The sequence below is a fragment of the Physella acuta genome, unplaced genomic scaffold, assembly GCF_028476545.2.
Source record: "Physella acuta isolate Inbredline_101_S28 unplaced genomic scaffold, ASM2847654v3 ptg000079l, whole genome shotgun sequence".
NCBI classification, from domain to species: Eukaryota; Metazoa; Mollusca; class Gastropoda; family Physidae; genus Physella; species Physella acuta.
This window is the reverse complement of record NW_026731599.1, coordinates 3,498,447-3,524,276: the sequence shown is the minus strand read 5'-3', so window position 1 is coordinate 3,524,276 and position 25,830 is coordinate 3,498,447. Positions and strand designations below refer to the sequence as shown.

The 25,830-nt window shown below is 44.7% G+C and overlaps 2 protein-coding genes across 2 annotated transcripts; both read left to right on the top strand.

Moving 5' to 3' along the window:
- Positions 1 to 967: 967 nt before the first annotated feature.
- On the top strand, positions 968 to 22,725 carry LOC131956738 (spermine oxidase). Its single transcript, XM_059321316.1, has 11 exons — positions 968 to 984; positions 6,408 to 6,556; positions 6,654 to 6,820; positions 7,663 to 7,862; positions 8,112 to 8,316; positions 10,833 to 11,030; positions 11,607 to 11,744; positions 12,032 to 12,121; positions 13,146 to 13,255; positions 13,589 to 13,697; positions 22,074 to 22,725. Exons 2-11 carry the CDS (start codon positions 6,412 to 6,414, stop codon positions 22,260 to 22,262), a joined length of 1,551 nt encoding a protein of 516 aa, XP_059177299.1. The 5' UTR covers positions 968 to 984; positions 6,408 to 6,411; the 3' UTR covers positions 22,263 to 22,725.
- Positions 22,726 to 24,732: 2,007 nt separating this feature from the next.
- LOC131954782 (salivary glue protein Sgs-4-like) lies at positions 24,733 to 25,299 on the top strand. The gene has a single exon (XM_059318548.1). It carries the CDS (start codon positions 24,733 to 24,735, stop codon positions 25,297 to 25,299), a length of 567 nt encoding a protein of 188 aa, XP_059174531.1.
- Positions 25,300 to 25,830: the final 531 nt, after the last annotated feature.

Below are 25,830 nucleotides of genomic sequence, written 5' to 3'. Positions count from 1 at the left end.
GGAAAAATAAATTGAAAGGTTGATGGGGGTGCAAATTGAAAGTTTGAGGGGGGGGTGCAAATCAAAATCTCGAGGGGGGGGAGTGCAAATCGAAATCTCGAGGGGGGGTGCAAATCGAAATCTCGAGGGGGGGGGTGCATATCGAAATCTCGAGGGGGGTGCATATCGAAATCTCGAGGGGGGGTGCAAATCGAAATCTCGAGGGGGGTGCATATCGAAAAGTTTGTCCCCGGGCTCCGGGAAGGGTCGCTACGCCTCTGCACTATGGTTCAATGCACGTGTTCATTAAAATCTTTATTTCTGTTTTTGGGGGTGGGGGTGGGGGGTTGAATCATCGGGTGAACACCATTAGTTGACAAAGACACCATTGGTGGTCAGGGGACACCATCGGCGACAACGAGACACCACAGAGTGACCTTCATACACTGTACAGTGAAAAGAAATCTCTATTGATACCAGTGCCAGCATATTTGACTAAACTTTTATGATTGTAGCGTCGACATAAAGGTGAAGGTCATCGAGTCAGCTGGTATTAAATCGTGGTGATTTATAGGACACAAGTAGATCTAACCAGAACCGGTCGGCCTTATCGCACAAAAACTTGGTCAATTTTCTTCCAATTGGACCACGTGGCTTCAACTCTGGTATGTCGCGTCATTTAGGACAGTACCTTGTGTTTCATTGGCCGGAAACAACGTTGGTATTATCGATAAACCAATCAGGAGAGGCCTTACTTCTTGCACAGTGGCCTGAATAAGAGTGCATGTAGTAACAGCGCAGATGAAGCTATATTGGCGCATCAAGTATCAGACGCAAATGAGCAGACCTCGGCACTACAAGCGGGAACCTAAGACAGCCAGTTGTTGGAAGTTTTCATTCAGTCAGCCAGTCACGTGACCAGTGTTTACAGTAAGCTCATTGATTTGTTCACCTGCCTCATCTAGTCTGTTGACCCACAAGTTGCTGGTTACATAACGGACATGTGTGCGTGTTATTGATGTGTTGACATCAGGTTGTTGGTGTACTAGAGATGTGTTGACATCAGCCTGTTGGTGTACTAGAGATGTGTTGACATCAGCCTGTTGGTGTACTAGAGATGTGTTGACATCAACCTGTTGGTGTACTAGAGATGTGTTGACATCAGCCTGTTGGTGTACTAGAGATGTGTTGACATCAGCCTGTGTACTAGAGATGTGTTGACATCAGCCTGTTGGTGTACTAGAAATGTGTTGACATCAGACTGTTGGTGTACTAGAGATGTGTTGACATCAGCCTGTTGGTGTACTAGAGATGTGTTGACATCAGCCTGTTGGTGTACTAGAGATGTGTTGACGTCAGCCTGTTGGTGTACTAGAGATGTGTTGACATCAGTCTGTTGGTGTACTAGAGATGTGTTGACATCAGCCTGTGTACTAGAGATGTGTTGACATCAGTTTGTTGGTGTACTAGAGATGTGTTGACATCAGCCTGTTGGTGTACTAGAGATGTGTTGACATCAGGTTGTTGGTGTACTAGAGATGTGTTGACATCAGACTGTGTACTAGAGATGTGTTGACATCAGTTTGTTGGTGTACTAGAGATGTGTTGACATCAGCCTGTTGGTGTACTAGAGATGTGTTGACATCAGCCTGTGTACTAGAGATGTGTTGACATCAGCCTGTGTACTAGAAATGTGTTGACATCAGGCTGTTGGTGTACTAGAGATGTGTTGACATCAGCCTGTGTACTAGAGATGTGTTGACATCAGCCTGTGTACTAGAGATGTGTTGACATCAGCCTGTTGGTGTACTAGAGATGTGTTGACATCAGTTTGTTGGTGTACTAGAGATGTGTTGACATCAGCCTGTTGGTGTACTAGAGATGTGTTGACATCAGCCTGTGTACTAGAGATGTGTTGACATCAGCCTGTGTACTAGAAATGTGTTGACATCAGGCTGTTGGTGTACTAGAGATGTGTTGACATCAGGCTGTGTACTAGAGATGTGTTGACATCAGGCTGTGTACTAGAGATGTGTTGACATCAGCCTGTTGGTGTACTAGAGATGTGTTGACATCAGCCTGTTGGTGTACTAGAGATGTGTTGACATCAGGCTGTGTACTAGAGATGTGTTGACATCAGGCTGTGTACTAGAGATGTGTTGACATCAGCCTGTTGGTGTACTAGAGATGTGTTGACATCAGGCTGTTGGTGTACTAGAGATGTGTTGACATCAGGCTGTGTACTAGAGATGTGTTGACATCAGCCTGTGTACTAGAGATGTGTTGACATCAGGCTGTGTACTAGAGATGTGTTGACATCAGTTTGTTGGTGTACTAGAGATGTGTTGACATCAGCCTGTTGGTGTACTAGAGATGTGTTGACATCAGCCTGTGTACTAGAGATGTGTTGACATCAGCCTGTGTACTAGAAATGTGTTGACATCAGCCTGTTGGTGTACTAGAGATGTGTTGACATCAGCCTGTGTACTAGAGATGTGTTGACATCAGCCTGTGTACTAGAGATGTGTTGACATCAGCCTGTTGGTGTACTAGAGATGTGTTGACATCAGCCTGTTGGTGTACTAGAGATGTGTTGACATCAGCCTGTTGGTGTACTAGAGATGTGTTGACATCAGCCTGTTGGTGTACTAGAGATGTGTTGACATCAGCCTGTTGGTGTACTAGAGATGTGTTGACATCAGCCTGTGTACTAGAGATGTGTTGACATCAGCCTGTTGGTGTACTAGAGATGTGTTGACATCAGTCTGTTGGTGTACTAGAGATGTGTTGACATCAGCCTGTTGGTGTACTAGAGATGTGTTGACATCAGACTGTGTACTAGAGATGTGTTGACATCAGCCTGTTGGTGTACTAGAGATGTGTTGACATCAGCCTGTTGGTGTACTAGGGATGTGTTGACATCAGGCTGTTGGTGTACTAGAGATGTGTTGACATCAGTCTGTTGGTGTACTAGGGATGTGTTGACATCAGGCTGTTGGTGTACTAGAGATGTGTTGACATCAGTTTGTTGGTGTACTAGAGATGTGTTGACATCAGCCTGTTGGTGTACTAGAGATGTGTTGACATCAGCCTGTGTACTAGAGATGTGTTGACATCAGGCTGTGTACTAGAGATGTGTTGACATCAGTTTGTTGGTGTACTAGAGATGTGTTGACATCAGACTGTGTACTAGAGATGTGTTGACATCAGCCTGTGTACTAGAGATGTGTTGACATCAGCCTGTGTACTAGAGATGTGTTGACATCAGCCTGTTGGTGTACTAGAGATGTGTTGACATCAGCCTGTGTACTAGAGATGTGTTGACATCAGCCTGTGTACTAGAGATGTGTTGACATCAGCCTGTTGGTGTACTAGAGATGTGTTGACATCAGCCTGTTGGTGTACTAGAGATGTGTTGACATCAGCCTGTGTACTAGAGATGTGTTGACATCAGCCTGTGTACTAGAGATGTGTTGACATCAGCCTGTTGGTGTACTAGAGATGTGTTGACATCAGCCTGTTGGTGTACTAGAGATGTGTTGACATCAGGCTGTTGGTGTACTAGAGATGTGTTGACATCAGCCTGTGTACTAGAGATGTGTTGACATCAGCCTGTGTACTAGAGATGTGTTGACATCAGCCTGTGTACTAGAGATGTGTTGACATCAGCCTGTTGAACTAGATGTCTGACCACTGACAGACATGTCACCACAATTCGCCGAATGGCCAGTCACGTGGCTTTATGCACGTGACCCCATTGTTTACAGCACAAAGTAATGTTCAGTGTAGGTGTGTTCGTCCATGTCTGTGTGTGTGTTAAATATGTTTTTGTAGGCCTTGTCCGTGTGCTTACCGTGGTGTACAGAGGTGTTAGACTAACATGGACACATGTGTTAGACTAACATGGACACATGTGTTAGACTAACATGGACACATGTGTTAGACTAACATGGACACATGTGTTAGACTAACATGGACACATGTGTTAGACTAACATGGACACATGTGTTAGACTAACATGGACACATGTGTTAGACTGACATGGACACATGTGTTAGACTAACATGGACACATGTGTTAGACTAACATGGACACATGTGTTAGACTAACATGGACACATGTGTTAGACTAACATGGACACATGTGTTAGACTGACATGGACACATGTGTTAGACTAACATGGACACATGTGTTAGACTAACATGGACACATGTGTTAGACTAACATGGACACATGTGTTAGACTAACATGGACACATGTGTTAGACTAACATGGACACATACGTTAGACTAGCTTGAACACATGTGCATGTATTAGACTAACTTGAACACATGTGTTAGACTAAATTAAACACATGTGTTTAATTCGCATAAACTCGTATATTCAGCTAACAGTGTTAAAATCACGACAGTAGAACCTAGGCCTAAATTTGTCCGTTATATTTTGATTGCGTCTGTTGGTACGTCATACTTACATACCTGGTGGAGCAGTCGTGGAGGTCAGTCTTTAACACACGACACACAACACACAACACACTACACACGACACACAACACACGACACACTACACACTACACACGACACACAACACACGATACACAACACACGACACATAACACACGACACACAATACACGACAAACAACACACGACAGATAACACACGATACACTACACACAACACACGACACACAACACAAGACACACAACACACGACACAGACAGAACTCATAGAACGTCACAAATATATAAATGTGTGGGGCTGTTTCATAAAGCAGACACACATCCGACCCAAAGCAAGCAGATCAATGTATGTATAGAATATGTATAGAATACCCACACACACCCAGTGCCGAGGTGACATTATGTTGTGACACGTTCATACAGTTAGGTGACGTGTCACAAACCACCGTCACGGCTTGTTGTAAAGATCCGTTGCCTGCTCCAATTACACACCGCACTCCCTACCCGCCCCCCTACCCTCCCAACCCACCCCTTACCCCCCCAACCCACCCCTTACCCCCCCCCCCCCCTACCCAGTTGGCCAGAAGTTTGGACCAACCGTTGAATGCCACCAGGTACGGGAAGATCAACTGGAGGCCACATGACTTAAGTTTCACTTGATGTATGTTGTATGACGGTGTTTGATGTATGTTGTATGACGGTGTTGATGTATGACGGTGTTGATGTATGTTGTATGACGGTGTTGATGTATGTTGTATGACGGTGTTGATGTATGTTGTATGACGGTGTTGATGTATGTGTTGTATGACGGTGTTGATGTATGTGTTGTATGACGGTGTTGATGTATGTTGTATGACGGTGTTGATGTATGTGTTGTATGACGGTGTTGATGTATGTGTTGTATGACGGTGTTGATGTATGTTGTATGACGGTGTTGATGTATGTGTTGTATGACGGTGTTGATGTATGTGTTGTATGACGGTGTTGATGTATGTTGTATGACGGTGTTGATGTATGTGTTGTATGACGGTGTTGATGTATGTGTTGTATGACGGTGTTGATGTATGTTGTATGACGGTGTTGATGTATGTTGTATGACGGTGTTGATGTATGTGTTGTATGACGGTGTTGATGTATGTTGTATGACGGTGTTGATGTATGTGTTGTATGACGGTGTTGATGTATGTGTTGTATGACGGTGTTGATGTATGTTGTATGACGGTGTTGATGTATGTGTTGTATGACGGTGTTGATGTATGTGTTGTATGACGGTGTTGATGTATGTTGTATGACGGTGTTGATGTATGTTGTATGACGGTGTTGATGTATGTTGTATGATGGTGTTGTTGTATGATGGTGTTGATGTATGTTGTATGATGGTGTTGATGTATGTTGTATGACGGTGTTGATGTATGTTGTATGACGGTGTTGATGTATGTTGTATGACGGTGTTGATGTATGTTGTATGACGGTGTTGATGTATGTGATGTATGACGGTGTTGATGTATGTGATGTATGACGGTGTTGATGTATGTTGTATGATGGTGTTGATGTATGTTGTATGACGGTGTTGATGTATGTTGTATGACGGTGTTGTTGTATGTTGTATGACGGTGTTGATGTATGTGTTGTATGACGGTGTTGATGTATGTTGTATGACGGTGTTTATGTTGTATGACGGTGTTGATGTATGTGTTGTATGACGGTGTTGATGTATGTTGTATGACGGTGTTGTTGTATGACGGTGTTGATGTATGACGGTGTTGATGTATGTTGTATGACGGTGTTGATGTATGTTGTATGACGGTGTTGATGTATGTTGTATGACTGTGTTGATGTATGACGGTGTTGATGTTTGTTGTATGACTGTGTTGATGTATGACGGTGTTGATGTATGTTGTATGACGGTGTTGATGTATGTTGTATGACGGTGTTGATGTATGACGGTGTTGATGTATCTGTTGCAGCAGCATGCAGACCACCAAGGTTGTGATTGTGGGAGCTGGAACAGCCGGGGTTACAGCGGCTGCCTGGCTGCTCAAACATGGCGTCAGTGACGTCATCATCCTTGAGGCTCAGGACTACGTAGGTGGGCGTGTCAAGGCGGAAGTAGTCGGTAAGACAACTCTTGTCTGACCCATGTCTAACTGACCTCTCTAACTGACCTCTCTAACTGACCTCTCTAACTGACCTCTCTGACCTGTGTCCCACAGACAACACCCCCATAGACCTTGGCGCCCAGTTTGTGCACGGCCGGGACGGGAACCCCGCCTTCTATATCGCCGAGCGTCTGGGCATGGAGTTCTACCCCACCACGGCCTGTCTGCAGACCCAGCTCATCAACTCACCCCCAGAGTTCCTCACTAGCTCAGGTCACAGGGTACGTCACTTCCGTTTCATTATACCTCACCACGTCACTTCCGTTTCTTTCTACCTCACCACGTCACACTTTCTACCTCACCACGTCACACTTTCTACCTCACCACGTCACTTCCGTTTCATTATACCTCACCACGTCACTTCCGTTTCATTATACCACACCACGTCACTTCCGTTTCATTATACCTCACCACGTCACTTCCGTTTCTTTAACCTGACCACGTCGCACTTTCTACCTCACCACGTCACACTTTCTACCTCAGCACGTCACACTTTCTACCTCACCACGTCACACTTTCTACCTCACCACGTCACACTTTCTACCTCACCACGTCACACTTTCTACCTCACTACGTCACACTTTCTACCTGACCATGTCACACTTTCTACCTCACCACGTCACACTTTCTAGCTCACCGCGTCACACTTATTCCTAGAAGTCATACTACATCTCTGTACGTCACAACGTCACACAGCCTCCTCCCGACGTCACACTCCTTCCAGTCTACGTCATACAAGCTGTCTGTAGGTCTATACAAGCTGTCTGTAGGTCTATACAAGCTGTCTGTAGGTCTATACAAGCTGTCTGTAGGTCTATACAAGCTGTCTGTAGGTCTATACAAGCTGTCTGTAGGTCTATACAAGCTGTCTGTAGGTCTATACAAGCTGTCTGTAGGTCTTTGCTCTGGCTAGGATTAGATCAAAGTCTGGCTACTGTTTGCTTTGATTGTGTACACATGGCTGAGCCAACAGTAGGTACACACTTCTGAGAGAACCGGACGTAGACTTTGATAGTGTGACCCACGCGAACTCTGACCTATATAGATGCTGTGACCCTTGCAGGTGAGTCAGCGCGAGACGGGCGCCCTGGTGGAACACCTGACCCGACACCTGTTGAAGGAGGCGGGGGAGGAGCCCGTGGAGATCGACGACCGAGGCCAGAACGAGGGCGAGTGTTATGAGAGGGCCTATGACCAGTTCCTAGAGGCCAACAACCACACGCTCACACCACGCCTTAGGGAACTCTATGACGCCATCTTTAGGTGAGCCAGTCGTTTGTTTACTACAGCACGATAAACCTATAAATAGACTAGCTGACAACACAGAGTCAAAGCTCCTGTCTCATGCTGTAAATGCCTTTATGTTAAACCTTTTGCCAGGTGTAAATGCCCCTATGTTAAACCTTTTGCCAGGTGTAAATGCCCCTATGTTAAACCTTTTGCCAGGTGTAAACGCCCCTATGTTAAACCTTTTGCCAGGTGTAAACCCCCTCCTCTATCTGCCGTCCACAGGTGGTACTGCGCCTACCAGACGATCGACACGTCTGCTTATGACCTCAAAGACCTCTCTGTTTGGGCTCTGAGTATTTACAAGGTCCTCAAAGGTCATCGGTTCACTTACGTCAAGGGTGGCATAACCGCCATTTTGAAAGCCATTGCGGACCTTCTTCCACCAAACATCATCCACCTCAACACACCAGTAGCACACATAGACTGGGTAAGTTAAACATACACACCAGTAGCACACATAGACTGGGTAAGTTAAACATACACACCAGTAGCACACATAGACTGGGTAAGTTAAACATACACACAGTAGCACACATAGACTGGGTAAGTTAAACATACACACCAGTAGCACACATAGATTGGGTAAGTTAAACACACCAGTTGCACACATAGACTGGGTAAGTTAAACATACACACCAGTAGCACACATAGACTGGGTAAGTTAAACATACACACCAGTAGCACACATAGACTGGGTAAGTTAAACACACCAGTTGCACACATAGACTGGGTAAGTTAAACATACACACCAGTAGCACACATAGACTGGGTAAGTTAAACATACACACCAGTAGCACACAGACTGGGTTAGTTAAACACACCAGTAGCACACATAGACTGGGTAAGTTAAACATACACACCAGTAGCACACATAGACTGGGTAAGTTAAACATACACACCAGTAGCACACATAGACTGGGTAAGTTAAACATACACACCAGTAGCACACATAGACTGGGTAAGTTAAACACACCAGTAGCACACATCGACTGGGTAAGTTAAACACACCAGTAGCACACATAGACTGGGTAAGTTAAACATACACACCAGTAGCACACATAGACTGGGTAAGTTAAACATACCAGTAGCACACATAGACTGGGTAAGTTAAACATACCAGTAGCACACATAGACTGGGTAAGTTAAACATACACACCAGTAGCACACATAGACTGGGTAAGTTAAACACACCAGTAGCATACATAGACTGGGTAAGTTAAACATACACACCAGTAGCACACATAGACTGGGTAAGTTAAACATACACACCAGTAGCACACATAGACTGGGTAAGTTAAACACACCAGTAGCACACATAGACTGGGTAAGTTAAACACACCAGTAGCACACATAGACTGGGTAAGTTAAACACACCAGTAGCACACATAGACTGGGTAAGTGAAACATACAGACCAGTAGCACACATAGACTGGGTAAGTTAAACACACCAGTAGCACACATAGACTGGGTAAGTTAAACACACCAGTAGCACACATAGACTGGGTAAGTTAAACACACCAGTAGCACACATAGACTGGGTAAATAACACACCAGTAGCACACATAGACTGGGTAAGTGAAACACACACACCAGTAGCACACATAGACTGGGTAAGTTAAACATACACACCAGTAGCACACATAGACTGGGTAAGTTAAACACACCAGTAGCATACATAGACTGGGTAAGTTAAACATACACACCAGTAGCATACATAGACTGGGTAAGTTTAACACACACCAGTAGCACACATAGACTGGATAAGTTAAACATACACACCAGTAGCACACATAGACTGGGTAAGTTAAACATACACACCAGTAGCACACATAGACTGGGTAAGTTAAACATATACACCAGTAGCACACATAGACTGGGTAAGTTAAACATACACACCAGTAGCATACATAGACTGGGTAAGTAAAACATGCCAGTAGCACACATAGACTGGGTAAGTTAAACACACCAGTAGCACACATAGACTGGGTAAGTTAAACATACCAGTAGCACACATAGACTGGGTAATTTAAACATACCAGTAGCACACATAGACTGGGTAAGTTAAACACACCAGTAGCACACATAGACTGGGTAAGTTAAACATACCAGTAGCACACATAGACTGGGTAAGTTAAACACACCAGTAACACACATAGACTGGGTAAGTTAAACACACCAGTAGCACACATAGACTGGGTAAGTTAAACACACCAGTAGCACACATAGACTGGGTAAGTTAAACATACCAGTAGCACACATAGACTGAGTAAGTTTAACATACACACCAGTAGCATACATAGACTGGGTAAGTTAAACATACCAGTAGCACACATAGACTGGGTAAGTTAAACACACCAGTAGCACACATAGACTGGGTAAGTTAAACACACCAGTAGCACACATAGACTGGGTAAGTTAAACATACCAGAGCACACATAGACTGGGTAAGTTAAACACACCAGTAGCACACATAGACTGGGTAAGTTAAACACACCAGTAGCACACATAGACTGGGTAACTTAAACATACCAGTAGCACACATAGACTGGGTAAGTTAAACATACACACCAGTAGCACATAGACTTGGTAAGTTAAACATACACACCAGTAGCACACATTGACTGGGTAAGTTAAACACACCAGTAGCACACATAGACTGGGTAAGTTAAACACACCAGTAGCACACATAGACTGGGTAAGTTAAACACACCAGTAGCACACATAGACTGGGTAAGTTAAACACACCAGTAGCACACATAGACTGGGTAAGTTAAACATACACACCAGTAGCACACATAGACTGGGTAAGTTAAACAAACATACCAGTAACACACATAGACTGGGTAAGTTAAACACACCAGTAGCACACATAGACATAGTTTAACATACAAAAACTAAAAGAACTAAGCTGTTTTTATAACTCCAATTTGTATTTTGAACCAGAGTGACGTCAGTAAAACTCCAAAGTTGGGAAAATGCCGAGTGACGTGTGAAAATGGGAGACAATATCTGTCTGATTACGTCATTGTCACTGTCAGTATAGGCTGTCTGCAGTCTGGCCATCGGAAGCTCTTCAAGCCGGAACTGCCACGCCCCCTCCAGTCGGCCATAAACCATATAGGTTTTGGCGGGATAGGAAAGGTGCACCTTTTATATGTTGTCATATGTCACAAACATTGGCCTTTTATATGTTGTCATATGTCACAAACATTAGTCTTTTATATGTTGTCATATGTCACAAACATTGGCCTTTTATCTGTTGTCATATGTCACAAACATTGGCCTTTTATCTGTTGTCATATGTCACAAACATTGGCCTTTTAACTGTTGTCATATGTCACAAACATTGGCCTTTTATCTGTTGTCATATGTCACAAACATTGGCCTTTTGTCATATGTCACAAACATTGGCCTTTTGTCATATGTCACAAACATTGGCCTTTTATCTGTTGTCATATGTCACAAACATTGGCCTTTTATCTGTTGTCATCTGTCACAAACATTGGCCTTTTATCTGTTGTCATATGTCACAAACATTGGCCTTTTATCTGTTGTCATATGTCACAAACATTGGCCTTTTGTCATATGTCACAAACATTGGCCTTTTATCTGTTGTCATATGTCACATTGGCCTTTTGTCTGTTGTCATATGTCACAAACATTGGCCTTTGTGTCACATCCTGTGGTTGCTATTGTTACACCTGAACTTTTTCTCAGATATTTCTCATCTGGAACGAGCCATTTGTGGGCTACACCACGACCAATGGCGTCCATCATGTGGAGTCCTTTGACCTGCTGTGGCTGGACTCGGCGCCTGTCGTCATACACAGTGACCGCTGTCCGCAGAAGACCAGGGTAGGTCATCCAGCGGCATTTCACCTGATGTGGACTTTTTCAGGTTATAGGTCACTTACCTTTCCCTGCCATAACCGACATGGCTTACCTTTAACCACGGCTTACCTTTAACCACGGCTTACCTTTAACCACGACTTACCTTTAACCATGACTTACCTTTCACCACGGTTTACCTTTAACCACGGCTTACCTTTCACCACGGCTTACCTTTCACCACGGCTTACCTTTAACCACGGCTTACCTTTCACCACGGCTTACCTTTAACCACGGCTTACCTTACTCTCCAGTACGGCAAACCCTGGTGGTACGGCCTGCACGCCGCAGAAACTGTGTACGGGAGTCCAAACATCCTGGAGCTCTGGCTCAACAAGGATCAGGTGAGGGGGGTGAGCGGGGGTCAAACGTCAGGGGGGGGGTCTTAGATCAGGGGGTGGGCGGGGGGTCAAACATGGGGGGGTCTTACATCAGGGGGTGGGCGGGGGTCAAACGTCGGGGGGGTCTTACATCAGGGGGTGGGTGGGGGTCAAACGTCAGGGGGGTCTTACATCAGGGGGTGGGTGGGGGTCAAACGTCGGGGGGGTCTTACATCAGGGGGTGGGCGGGGGTCAAACGTCAGGGGGGTCTTACATCAGGGGGTGGGTGGGGGTCAAACGTCGGGGGGGTCTTACATCAGGGGGTGGGCGGGGGTCAAACGTCGGGGGGGTCTTACATCAGGGGGTGGGCGGGGGTCAAACGTCAGGGGGGTCTTACATCAGGGGGTGGGCGGGGTCAAACGTCAGGGGGGTCTTACATCAGGGGGTGGGGGGTCAAACATGGGGGGTCTTACATCAGGGGTGGGTGGGGGTCAAACATGGGGGGTCTTACATCAGGGGTGGGTGGGGGGTCAAACATGGGGGGTCTTACATCAGGGGTGGGTGGGGGTCAAACATGGGGGGTCTTAAATCAGGGGTGGGTGGGGGGTCAAACATGGGGGGTCTTACATCAGGGGGTGGGGGGGGTCTTACATCAGGGGGTGGGGGGTCAAACATGGGGGGTCTTACATCAGGGGTGGGTGGGGGTCAAACATGGGGGGTCTTACATCAGGGGTGGGTGGGGGGTCAAACATGGGGGGTCTTACATCAGGGGTGGGTGGGGGTCAAACATGGGGGGTCTTAAATCAGGGGTGGGTGGGGGGTCAAACATGGGGGGTCTTACATCAGGGGTGGGTGGGGTCAAACATGGGGGGTCAAACATGGGGGGTCTTACATCAGGGGTGGGTGGGCGACAGAATCCATTGGGGGTGGGGACTGACTACCCTAAAGGGTATGGTGGTGACTGAGAGAGTTGTTGCTGTGTAATATGTTGGTTTTAACATGACTAATGTTCACATTGTTGCTATGGTAACGGTGCCGGTGCTTCTAGGCCAGCATCATGGAGCAGCTTGACGAGACAGAGGTCAAGGACGTCTGCCATGAAGTTCTCCAAACGTTCTTCAAACACCTGACTATCCCAAAACCAGTGGACATGTGCAGGTGAGAGATCTTGGCCTTTTCTTTGGAGTTAAAAAAACCTAGACAATTTTTTATTACATTAACTTCAAGCTTAACCGTTTTAGATGAAACAGCTGTTCGCCTTTAAAAAAAAAAACATTACCTTGAATAATATGGAACGACCCCTGACCTTAGATATTACGGGATGACTCGTGAGCTTGTATTCGCCCCTGACCTTGTATTCGCCCCTGACCTTGTATTCGCCCCTGACCTTGTATTCGCCCCTGACCTTGTATTCGCCCCTGACCTTGTATTTGACCTCTGACCTTGTATTTGACCTCTGACCTTGTAAAACCCCCTGAGTTTGTGCCCCAGGACCAAGTGGATCAGCAACCCCTACATACAGGGCACCTACAGCTACATCTCCTCCAGGATCAGGAGGGAGGACCTCAAGCACCTGGGTCAACCTTTGCCCTCGCCAGAGGTCAGGCTCACCTTTACTTGAGTTTTTTTTATTTCATGTCTGTCGTTATTTCCATGTCTGTCGTTAATTTCATGTCTGTCTTTTATTTCATGTCTGTCGTTAATTCCATGTCCGTCGTTAATTCCATGTCTGTCGTTAATTCCATGTCTGTCGTTAATTCCATGTCTGTCTTTTATTCCATGTCTGTCGTTAATTCCATGTCTGTCGTTAATTCCATGTCTGTCGTTAATTCCATGTCTGTCTTTTATTCCATGTCTGTCGTTAATTCCATGTCTGTCGTTAATTCCATGTCTGTCTTTTATTCCATGTCTGTCGTTAATTCCATGTCTGTCTTTTATTCCATGTCTGTCGTTAATTCCATGTCTGTCTTTTATTCCATGTCTGTCGTTAATTCCATGTCTGTCGTTAATTCCATGTCTGTCGTTAATTCCATGTCTGTCGTTAATTCCATGTCTGTCGTTAATTCCATGTCTGTCGTTAATTCCATGTCTGTCTTTGGGAGTGTATTAAACTGTATCATTTGTTTTATTTGAGCGTGCTATAAAGGCAATACTTGTGTTTGTGGACAGTCCTGTATGATAGGATTAATCCGAGTGTAAGACTGACGGCCGGCATGAGACATGAAGCTAACCCAAACCTGCCCCATGTAATGATGACGCTAACCCAAACCTGTCCCATGTAATGATGAAGCTAACCTGTCCCATGTAATGATGAAGCTAACCCTAACCTGTCCCATGTAATGATGAAGCTAACCCTAACCTGCCCCATGTAATGATGACGCTAACCCTAACCTGTCCAATGTAATGATGAAGCTAACCTGCCCCATGTAATGATGACGCTAACCCTAACCTGCCCCATGTAATGATGACGCTAACCTGCCCCGTGTAATGATGAAGCTAACCCTAACCTGTCCCATGTAATGATGAAGCTAACCTGCCCCATGTAATGATGACGCTAACCTGTCCCATGTAATGATGAAGCTAACCCTAACCTGTCCCATGTAATGATGACCCTAACCTGCCCCATGTAATGATGACGCTAACATGTCCCATGTAATGATGAAGCTAACCCTAACCTGTCCCATGTAATGATGAAGCTAACCCTAACCTGTCCCATGTAATAATGAAGCTAACCCTAACCTGCCCCATGTAATGATGACGCTAACCCTAACCTGCCCCGTGTAATGATGAAGCTAACCCTAACCTGTCCCATGTAATGATGACGCTAACCCTAACCTGTCCCATGTAATGATGAAGCTAACCCTAACATGTCCCATGTAATGATGACGCTAACCTGCCCCATGTAATGATGACGCTAACGTGTCCCATGTAATAATGAAGCTAACCCTAACCTGTCCCATGTAATGATGACGCTAACCTGCCCCATGTAATGATGAAGCTAACCCTAACCTGTCCCATGTAATGATGACGCTAACGTGTCCCATGTAATGATGACGCTAACCATAACCTGCCCCATGTAATGATGACGCTAACCCTAACCTGTCCCATGTAATGATGACGCTAACCCTAACCTGCCCCATGTAATGATGACGCTAACCTGCCCCATGTAATGATGACGCTAACCTGCCCCATGTAATGATGACGCTAACCTGTCCCATGTAATGATGACGCTAACGTGTCCCATGTAATGATGACGCTAACCATAACCTGCCCCATGTAATGATGACGCTAACCTGCCCCATGTAATGATGACGCTAACGTGTCCCATGTAATGATGACGCTAACCTGTCCCATGTAATGATGAAGCCAACATGTCCCATGTAATGATGAAGCTAACCCTAACCTGTCCCATGTAATGATGACGCTAACCCTAACCTGTCCCATGTAATGATGACGCTAACCCTAACCTGCCCCATGTAATGATGACGCTAACCTGCCCCGTGTAATGATGACGCTAACCCTAACCTGCCCCATGTAATGATGACGCTAACCTGCCCCATGTAATGATGACGCTAACCCTAACCTGTCCCATGTAATGATGACGCTAACCTGCCCCATGTAATGATGACGCTAACCCTAACCTGTCCCATGTAATGATGACGCTAACCTGCACCATGTAATGATGACGCTAACGTGTCCCATGTAATGATGACGCTAACCTGCCCCATGTAATGATGACGCTAACCCTAACCTGCCCCATGTAATGATGACGCTAACCTGTCCCATGTAATGATGACGCTAACCCTAACCTGTCCCATGTAATGATGACGCTAACCCTAACCTGTCCCATGTAATGATGACGCTAACCCTAACCTGCCCCATGTAATGATGACGCTAACCTGTCCCATGTAATGATGACGCTAACCCTAACCTGCCCCATGTAATGATGACGCTAACCTGCCCCATGTAATGATGACGCTAACCCTAACCTGTCCCATGTAATGATGACGCTAACCTGCCCCATGTAATGATGACGCTAACCCTAACCTGTCCCATGTAATGATGACGCTAACCTGCCCCATGTAATGATGACGCTAACGTGTCCCATGTAATGATGACGCTAACCTGCCCCATGTAATGATGACGCTAACCCTAACCTGCCCCATGTAATGATGACGCTAACCTGTCCCATGTAATGATGACGCTAACCCTAACCTGTCCCATGTAATGATGACGCTAACCCTAACCTGTCCCATGTAATGATGACGCTAACCCTAACCTGCCCCATGTAATGATGACGCTAACATGTCCCATGTAATGATGACGCTAACATGTCCCATGTAATGATGACGCTAACCCTAACCTGTCCCATTTAATGATGACGCTAACCTGCCCCGTGTAATGATGACGCTAACCTGTCCCATGTAATGATGACGCTAACCTGCCCCATGTAATGATGACGCTAACCTGCCCCGTGTAATGATGACGCTAACCTGTCCCATGTAATGATGACGCTAACCTGTCCCATGTAATGATGACGCTAACCTGCCCCGTGTAATGATGACGCTAACCTGTCCCATGTAATGATGACGCTAACCTGCCCCATGTAATGATGAAGCTAACGTGTCCCATGTAATGATGACGCTAACCCTAACCTGTCCCATGTAATGATGACGCTAACCTGCCCCGTGTAATGATGACGCTAACCTGTCCCATGTAATGATGACGCTAACCTGCCCCATGTAATGATGAAACTAACATGTCCCATGTAATGATGACGCTAACCCTAACCTGCCCCATGTAATGATGACGCTAACCCTAACTTGCCCCATGTAATGATGACGCTAACCCTAACCTGTCCCATGTAATGATGAAGCTAACCTGTCCCATGTAATGATGACGCTAACCCTAACCTGTCCCATGTAATGATGACGCTAACCCTAACCTGCCCCATGTAATGATGACGCTAACGTGTCCCATGTAATGATGACGCTAACCTGTCCCATGTAATGATGAAGCCAACATGTCCCATGTAATGATGAAGCTAACCCTAACCTGTCCCATGTAATGATGAAGCTAACCCTAACCTGTCCCATGTAATGATGAAGCTAACCTGTCCCATGTAATGATGAAGCTAACCCTAACCTGTCCCATGTAATGATGAAGCTAACATGTCCCGTGTAATGATGACGCTAACGTGTCCCATGTAATGATGAAGCTAACCCTAACCTGTCCCATGTAATGATGACGCTAACCCTAACCTGCCCCATGTAATGATGAAGCTAACCTGTCCCATGTAATGATGACGCTAACCTGTCCCATGTAATGATGAAGCTAATCCTAACCTGTCCCATGTAATGATGACGCTAACCTGTCCCATGTAATGATGAAGCTAACCTGTCCCATGTAATGATGAAGCTAACCCTAACCTGTCCCATGTAATGATGACGCTAACCCTAACCTGTCCCATGTAATGATGACGCTAACCTGCCCCATGTAATGATGACGCTAACCCTAACCTGTCCCATGTAATGATGACGCTAACCTGCCCCGTGTAATGATGACGCTAACCCTAACCTGCCCCATGTAATGATGACGCTAACCCTAACCTGTCCCATGTAATGATGAAGCTAACCTGTCCCATGTAATGATGACGCTAACCTGTCTCATGTAATGATGAAGCTAATCCTAACCTGTCCCATGTAATGATGACGCTAACCTGTCCCATGTAATGATGACGCTAACCTGCCCCGTGTAATGATGACGCTAACCTGTCCCATGTAATGATGACGCTAACCTGCCCCATGTAATGATGAAGCTAACCTGTCCCATGTAATGATGACGCTAACCCTAACCTGCCCCATGTAATGATGAAGCTAACCCTAACCTGTCCCATGTAATGATGAAGCTAACATGTCCCATGTAATGATGACGCTAACCTGTCCCATGTAATGATGACGCTAACCCTAACCTGCCCCATGTAATGATGACGCTAACCCTAACCTGTCCCATGTAATGATGAAGCTAACCTGTCCCATGTAATGATGAAGCTAACCCTAACATGTCCCATGTAATGATGACGCTAACCTGTCCCATGTAATGATGAAGCTAACCCTAACCTGCCCCATGTAATGATGACGCTAACCCTAACCTGTCCCATGTAATGATGAAGCCAACATGTCCCATGTAATGATGACGCTAACCCTAACCTGCCCCATGTAATGATGACGCTAACCCTAACCTGTCCCATGTAATGATGAAGCCAACATGTCCCATGTAATGATGACGCTAACCTGTCCCATGTAATGATGGCGCTAACCTGTCCCATGTAATGATGAAGCTAACCTGTCCCATGTAATTATGACGCTAACCTGTCCCATGTAATGATGACCCTAACATGTCCCGTGTAATGATGACGCTAACCTGTCCCATGTAATGATGACGCTAACCTGTCCCATGTAATGATGACCCTAACATGTCCCGTGTAATGATGACGCTAACCTGTCCCATGTAATGATGACGCTAACCTGTCCCATGTAATGATGACGCTAACATGTCCCATGTAATGATGAAGCCAACATGTCCCATGTAATGATGACGCTAACCTGTCCCATGTAATGATGACGCTAACGTGTCCCATGTAATGATGAAGCTAACCCTAACCTGTCCCATGTAATGATGAAGCTAACATGTCCCATGTAATGATGACGCTAACCTGCCCCATGTAATGATGAAGCTAACCCTAACCTGTCCCATGTAATGATGAAGCTAACATGTCCCATGTAATGATGACGCTAACATGTCCCATGTAATGATGAAGCCAACATGTCCCATGTAATGATGACGCTAACCTGCCCCATGTAATGATGACGCTAACCTGTCCCATGTAATGATGACGCTAACCCTAACCTGCCCCATGTAATGATGACGCTAACCCTAACCTGTCCCATGTAATGATGAAGCTAACCTGTCCCATGTAATGATGACGCTAACCTGTCCCATGTAATGATGAAGCTAACCCTAACATGTCCCATGTAATGATGACGCTAACATGTCCCATGTAATGATGAAGCTAACCTGCCCCATGTAATGATGACGCTAACCCTAACCTGCCCCATGTAATGATGACGCTAACCCTAACCTGTCCCATGTAATGATGAAGCCAACATGTCCCATGTAATGATGACGCTAACCCTAACATGTCCCATGTAATGATGACGCTAACCCTAACATGTCCCATGTAATGATGACGCTAACCCTAACCTGCCCCATGTAATGATGACGCTAACCTGTCCCATGTAATGATGACGCTAACCCTAACCTGCCCCATGTAATGATGACGCTAACCTGCCCCATGTAATGATGACGCTAACCCTAACCTGCCCCATGTAATGATGACGCTAACCCTAACCTGTCCCATGTAATGATGAAGCCAACATGTCCCATGTAATGATGACGCTAACCCTAACCTGCCCCATGTAATGATGACGCTAACCCTAACCTGCCCCATGTAATGATGACGCTAACCCTAACCTGCCCCATGTAATGATGACGCTAACCCTAACCTGTCCCATGTAATGATGAAGCCAACATGTCCCATGTAATGATGACGCTAACCTGTCCCATGTAATGATGACGCTAACCCTAACCTGTCCCATGTAATGATGAAGCTAACCTGTCCCATGTAATGATGACGCTAACCCTAACCTGCCCCATGTAATGATGAAGCTAACCTGCCCCATGTAATGATGACGCTAACCCTAACCTGCCCCATGTAATGATGACGCTAACCCTAACCTGCCCCATGTAATGATGACGCTAACCCTAACCTGTCCCATGTAATGATGAAGCCAACATGCCCCATGTAATGATGGCGCTAACCTGTCCCATGTAATGATGACCCTAACATGTCCCGTGTAATGATGACGCTAACCTGTCCCATGTAATGATGACGCTAACCTGCCCCATGTAATGATGACGCTAACCCTAACATGTCCCATGTAATGATGACGCTAACCCTAACATGTGCCATGTAATGATGACGCTAACCTGCCCCATGTAATGATGACGCTAACCTGTCCCATGTAATGATGACGCTAACCTGTCCCATGTAATGATGAAGCTAACCTGCCCCATGTAATGATGACGCTAACCCAGTGGTTCCCAACCTTTTTCGAGTGGCGACCCCCTTTTATAAAAAGTAAGTGACCCGCGACCCCCATAGAATTAAAAAGCCGAAATTAGAATGGAAATTAATAAACACTAAGATTTTCTAGTAGACTTTCAATATGAACTACACTTGATAATTATTTTAATAGCATGAGTAAAATTGCATACTATTCACTAAACCTTCGTGGTTAAAATTTTAATTTAAAAAAAATTTTGTTAACGCCAACCTATGTCATTATAATTATCTTAGTTTTGTTTTTAATCGAAGAATAGTGTTGAAAATATATTCTCGAAAAGTCAATCAATTTTACGTTTGGGTATGAATGGTGAATACTACACCAAAATTGTGTCTGCAGTTTTTCATCTTACTCGGAATCATTCTGCAAATCAAAGAATTCATCTTGTAAATCATCGGGAATGCTGACAACATCAAGGGAAGAAGAGAATGGGTAATGCGTAAATGCAGATTCTTCTTTTTTTCTTAGCGATGCAGTTCGTTTTCAAGAGATTCAAGATGCCCAGAAATCGCTTCTTTCAAAATTTTAATTATCTCACAATCAGATTCATCTACCACACCGAAGAGTTTCTCAAATTTACAATATTTCCAAGATGTATTTTCTTTACCGATTTTGCAGCTTTGATAAAAATGCCCCGAGATTATCATGGAAAATTTTAATATTCGTTCATTTTCCCTGAAGCTTCAGGTTAAGCTTATCTTGATGTTCTAACACATCTGCTAGGTATGATACTCTTTCCAACCACTCTATGTCGTTTTAAGTATACCAAAAAGTCTTGTTTCCTTTGCATTTCCAAGAACAATTTGATTTCAGATTTCAATTCAAATACACTATTTATAACATTTCGTTTGACAGCCAGCGTACTGTAGTGTAGAAGAGCAGAACCTCGTGATCTATATTAATGTTTTTGCTCAGTTCTTTGAAGGCTCCAGATTTTATATAATTTACAACTTATAATAGCAATGGACTCTTGATGTCGATTGGTTAGGGCAGTTGTTAGGGAGCTAAATCTTTTCTGTTTTCTGAAAGCCCGATTTTGAGCTAAACATAGATGGCGCACCATCCGTACAAACCCCCACAGCCGTTCTAACCCATTTTAATCATCCAGTTTCAAAAAAGGTATTTATTTTCTCCATGCTATCTTCATAAAAGAGCAACTCTTCTTTGCTATCATCCGCGTGAATATAGACACAGACCAGCAACTGCGACCATGAACTCACGTCTGTTGATTTATCAACTTGAAAAGCAAACAATGGTGAAAGCTTAATTTCAATAAAAATGTGTTATTTAACATTTACGTACATGCAGCGTTTGATGAGATTTTCTCCTTTGTTTTTATTGTTTTTGCTTGGCATTTTCTATCGCGACTTCATTTGATGCTTGCACTAATGCTGGTGAAAACTTCCTGTTCGATCAAGTCTCTGGCGTCAGCAACTAGCTTCTTACCGACAAAAGAACTCCATATATTTTTTGGTGTGTTCCGAATGACTCGTCTCAAATGACGTTTTAGTTTTGAAGATTTCATAGATTCGTGACTGAGAACAACTTGGTACATTGCGCTTTGTTTCGTTTCTTCTCTATTACATTTCCAGTGATGTTAATGAAGCCGAATTTCAAAAATGCTTCTAAATATTTATGTTTTGTTTCAAATTACTGAGTTTTGTATATCAGTTGGCGACCCCACAGAAAGACCTTCGCGACCCCCAGGGGGGTCGCGACCCCCAGGTTGGGAACCCGTGCGCTAACCTGTCCCATGTAATGATGACGCTAACCTTTACCCTCGCCTCTAGAACCCGAGGCTGTTGTTTGCTGGAGAGGGCTACGCTCATGAGTTCATCTCGACCTTCCACGGTGCCATCCTCAGCGGTCAAGGTCAGGCTAACCTCATCCTGCAAGACTTGGGGCAGCAGACGTCACATCACGTGACTGACCTGTTCAGTGAACGCGCTGCACCACGTACACCTCGACCAAGGTTGTAAATGACGTCATTAGTCACGTGAAGCAAAGTTTTCCACTACTTCACCAAGAGCCTTCGCCATTTTAAATTGATGGCAATTACATCTTAAATTAACGACAATTACATCTTAAATTTGAAATATTATGTTATTGTCAACATTTTTTTTGTACGTTAATAAATTATTTTGTTTTAATTTTCTCAAAAAAAATCGTCACTTAAAATAATTATATTATTTATAATATAACATTTTAAAATGGCCACGAGCTGTCGTGAATTCGGGTGGTTTTTGTTTATTTCACTGTCTCATTACCCTTCTCCAGCTCATGTTGATTGTTAAACTCGTTGGTTGTTAAACCGAACGATTGCTAACCCCGATGATTGTTAAACTCAGTATATGTACATTTGATTACCTTCAATAAACGTTTAATATTTGTTAAACTCAGTATATGTACATTTGATTACCTTCAATAAACGTTTAATATTTCTTGGTGTTTTTTTAATTGAATTGACCTAACTAAAAAGAAAATCTGTAAAGACCTACATCTTGGTGGAGAGACACTGGATGTGAGACGACCCCTGACCCCGGCCATTTTCTTCGACCGGATCTAGAGCTATTTTAGTGATCGTTGGATAGTGGGTTTTGTCTAGCTCGGCATATTTTCTACTTTTTAGTGCATTATTACAGAAAAGCTTGTTATTTTTTTACTTGCCCTTTGTTACCGAGTGTACATACACTTTAAATATTAGACAAATAAATTCGGCGGTAATATTAGTGTCCTTATTTTCCATTATCCATGACGTAGTTATTGGAAATCTTTTCGGCATTTGACTATCTATTCTATTTTTATCTACAACGAATGACGACATTCCCTTTGTGTAGCTTTAGTGAGCTTCCATCTGGCTTGATAAGATTATTTCTTCCTTAGTTTCACCTGGTTGATAAGATTATTTCTTCCTTAGTTTCATCTGGCTTGATAAGATTATTTCTTCCTTAGTTTCATCTGGCTTGATAAGATTATTTCTTCCTTAGTTTCATCTGGCTTGATAAGATTATTTCTTCCTTAGTTTCATCTGGCTTGATAAGATTATTTCTTCCTTAGTTTCATCTGGCTTGATAAGATTATTTCTTCCTTAGTTTCATCTGGCTTGATAAGATTATTTCTTCCTTAGTTTCATCTGGCTTGATAAGATTATTTCTTCCTTAGTTTCATCTGGCTTGATAAGATTATTTCTTCCTTAGTTTCATCTGGCTTGATAAGATTATTTCTTCCTTAGTTTCGCCTGGTTGATAAGATTATTTCTTCCTTAGTTTCGCGTGACGTCATTACCTCTGCCAGTGACAGTTTGTAATTTTTTAGTCTTTTACTATACGTATGTCATCCACAGACACATATCTTTTATTATACGTATGTCATTCACAAACACACATATCTGTTCGCCATATACAGAGTCCATTTGAGCTTTACATCTATTATTAGATCCATGTACTGTATTCGCAGACCCACAACACACGTGACCCTAGAAAGAGCCTTGAGCAATCGTAAAATAAACCCCTATCTGCGACTTGACGCCTTTTGGCAGCCAGTTGTCATTGATTAGGTTACAAATAATTAATTGGTCTGAGATCATTATTAACTATCTGTTATTCCGTTGACAGAGCGTACATTGTTACCTAATGACCATTTTTTAAAACCGTGGTAGAGAAAGACAAATCCTGCGATCTTGCGGGGTTTATTTTTCCAAGATTACGGCCCTTGGTATAATGTTCAAGCGTTTCAGAGTTTCACTATTCTTTCTTTCAGGACTGTGAATCATTTTGTTGGAATAAATAATTCATGTATAGGCTACATTTATTTTGTTAATGAATGTATATAAAGTTATAAAGATGGCAATAAACTTTTAACCAAAAATATTCAGAAGAATTTTTTTTAAGTGATCATGTTTTTTTAACCTACTTAATTTTTTTTTTAGTGGTGTGTTGTGTTTCCCATGTTTTCATGAGTGTTGTATTTTACGTGTTGTATGTGTATGAAATAATGTGATATAGCACGGGTGTGGGATATTTGACATACAGCAGCCTGCAGTGCAAAGTATGTCAAGGTCTCTACAGGTTTGATGATTAAGTTAATCGCAGGACTACTGCGCCATTATGGCAAAACCTGCCTCATATATTGGAGTAGTCTTGCATGATCGGAACTCTTCCGTTAAAAAAAAATCAAAAGGTGATATTTAGCGAGGCATTCTAGGCATGCCTTGTCTGGGATACCGTTGATGGGGGGGAGGGGGAGGGGGCATACCACGTTACCAGGAGCAGACCGCCCCCGTCAATCAACGCTCCCCGCACCCCACTTCTACCCAGGAGAACATGTTTTCTATGACAGGCCGAGCAGTCACATTTCACAAAAATAAACTGATAATACCCAGGCAAACACAGGCTTTGCTATTTCCATCGTGTTTTCTTTGGGAGCCTGGGGAGAAGTTATTTTCCAAACATGACGTCTCGGGTCGAAAAGAGAGCGGCCCTGGACGGGCCCCCTCGAGCAGAGGACGGGCCCCCTCGAGCAGTGGACGGGCCCCCTCGAGCAGAAGACGGGCCCCCTCGAGCAGTGGACGGGCCCCCTCGAGCAGAAGACGGGCCCCCTCGAGCAGTGGACGGGTCCCCTCGAGCAGAAGACGGGCCCCCTCGAGCAGAAGACGGGCCCCCTCGAGCAGTGGACGGGCCCCCTCGAGCAGAAGACGGGCCCCCTCGAGCAGAAGACGGGCCCCCTCGAGCAGTGGACGGGCCCCCTCGAGCAGAAGACGGGCCCCCTCGAGCAGAAGACGGGCCCCCTCGAGCAGAGGACGGGCCCCCTCGAGCAGAGGACGGGCCCCCTCGAGCAGAGTACGGGCCCCCTCGAGCAGTGGTTGGGCCCCCTCGAGCAGAGGACGGGTCCCCTCGAGCAGTGGACGGGCCCCCTCGAGCAGAGGACGGGTCCCCTCGAGCAGTGGACGGGCCCCCTCGAGCAGTGTTGATCCAAGAAAAAACCAAGCGAGCAATGACGAGAGCGGGGGAGATCTGAGTCAGAGAGATAAAAATTGAATTTCACCACTAGCTGTAGGCAAGTCCAATTTAACATCAGCGGGGGGTCGGGCCGGCCCAGCAGCGCGCACGTGGGACAGCACGCGCCAACAAAGATACAAGTCACGTGATCTCGGAAGACAAAGAGCAGAACACGTGATACTAGCCGGAAATAACCGGTCCTACACACTGTACTATGGTACATGCCGGCGATAACTGGCAAACAAACGGTAAAGATGGTGGGCAAGTATCGTGCACTAGATACTGGACTAGAGTTTGTACATGTACTGGCTGGACTAGAGTTTGTACATGTACTGGGTGGACTAGAGTTTGTACATGTACTGGGTGGACTAGAGTTTGTACATGTACTGGGTGGACTAGAGTTTGTACATGTAATGGGTGGACTAGAGTTTGTACATGTACTGGGTGGACTAAAGTTTGTACTGGGTGGACTAGAGTTTGTACATGTACTGGGTGGACTAGAGTTTGTACATGTACTGGGTGGACTAGAGTTTGTACATGTACTGGGTGG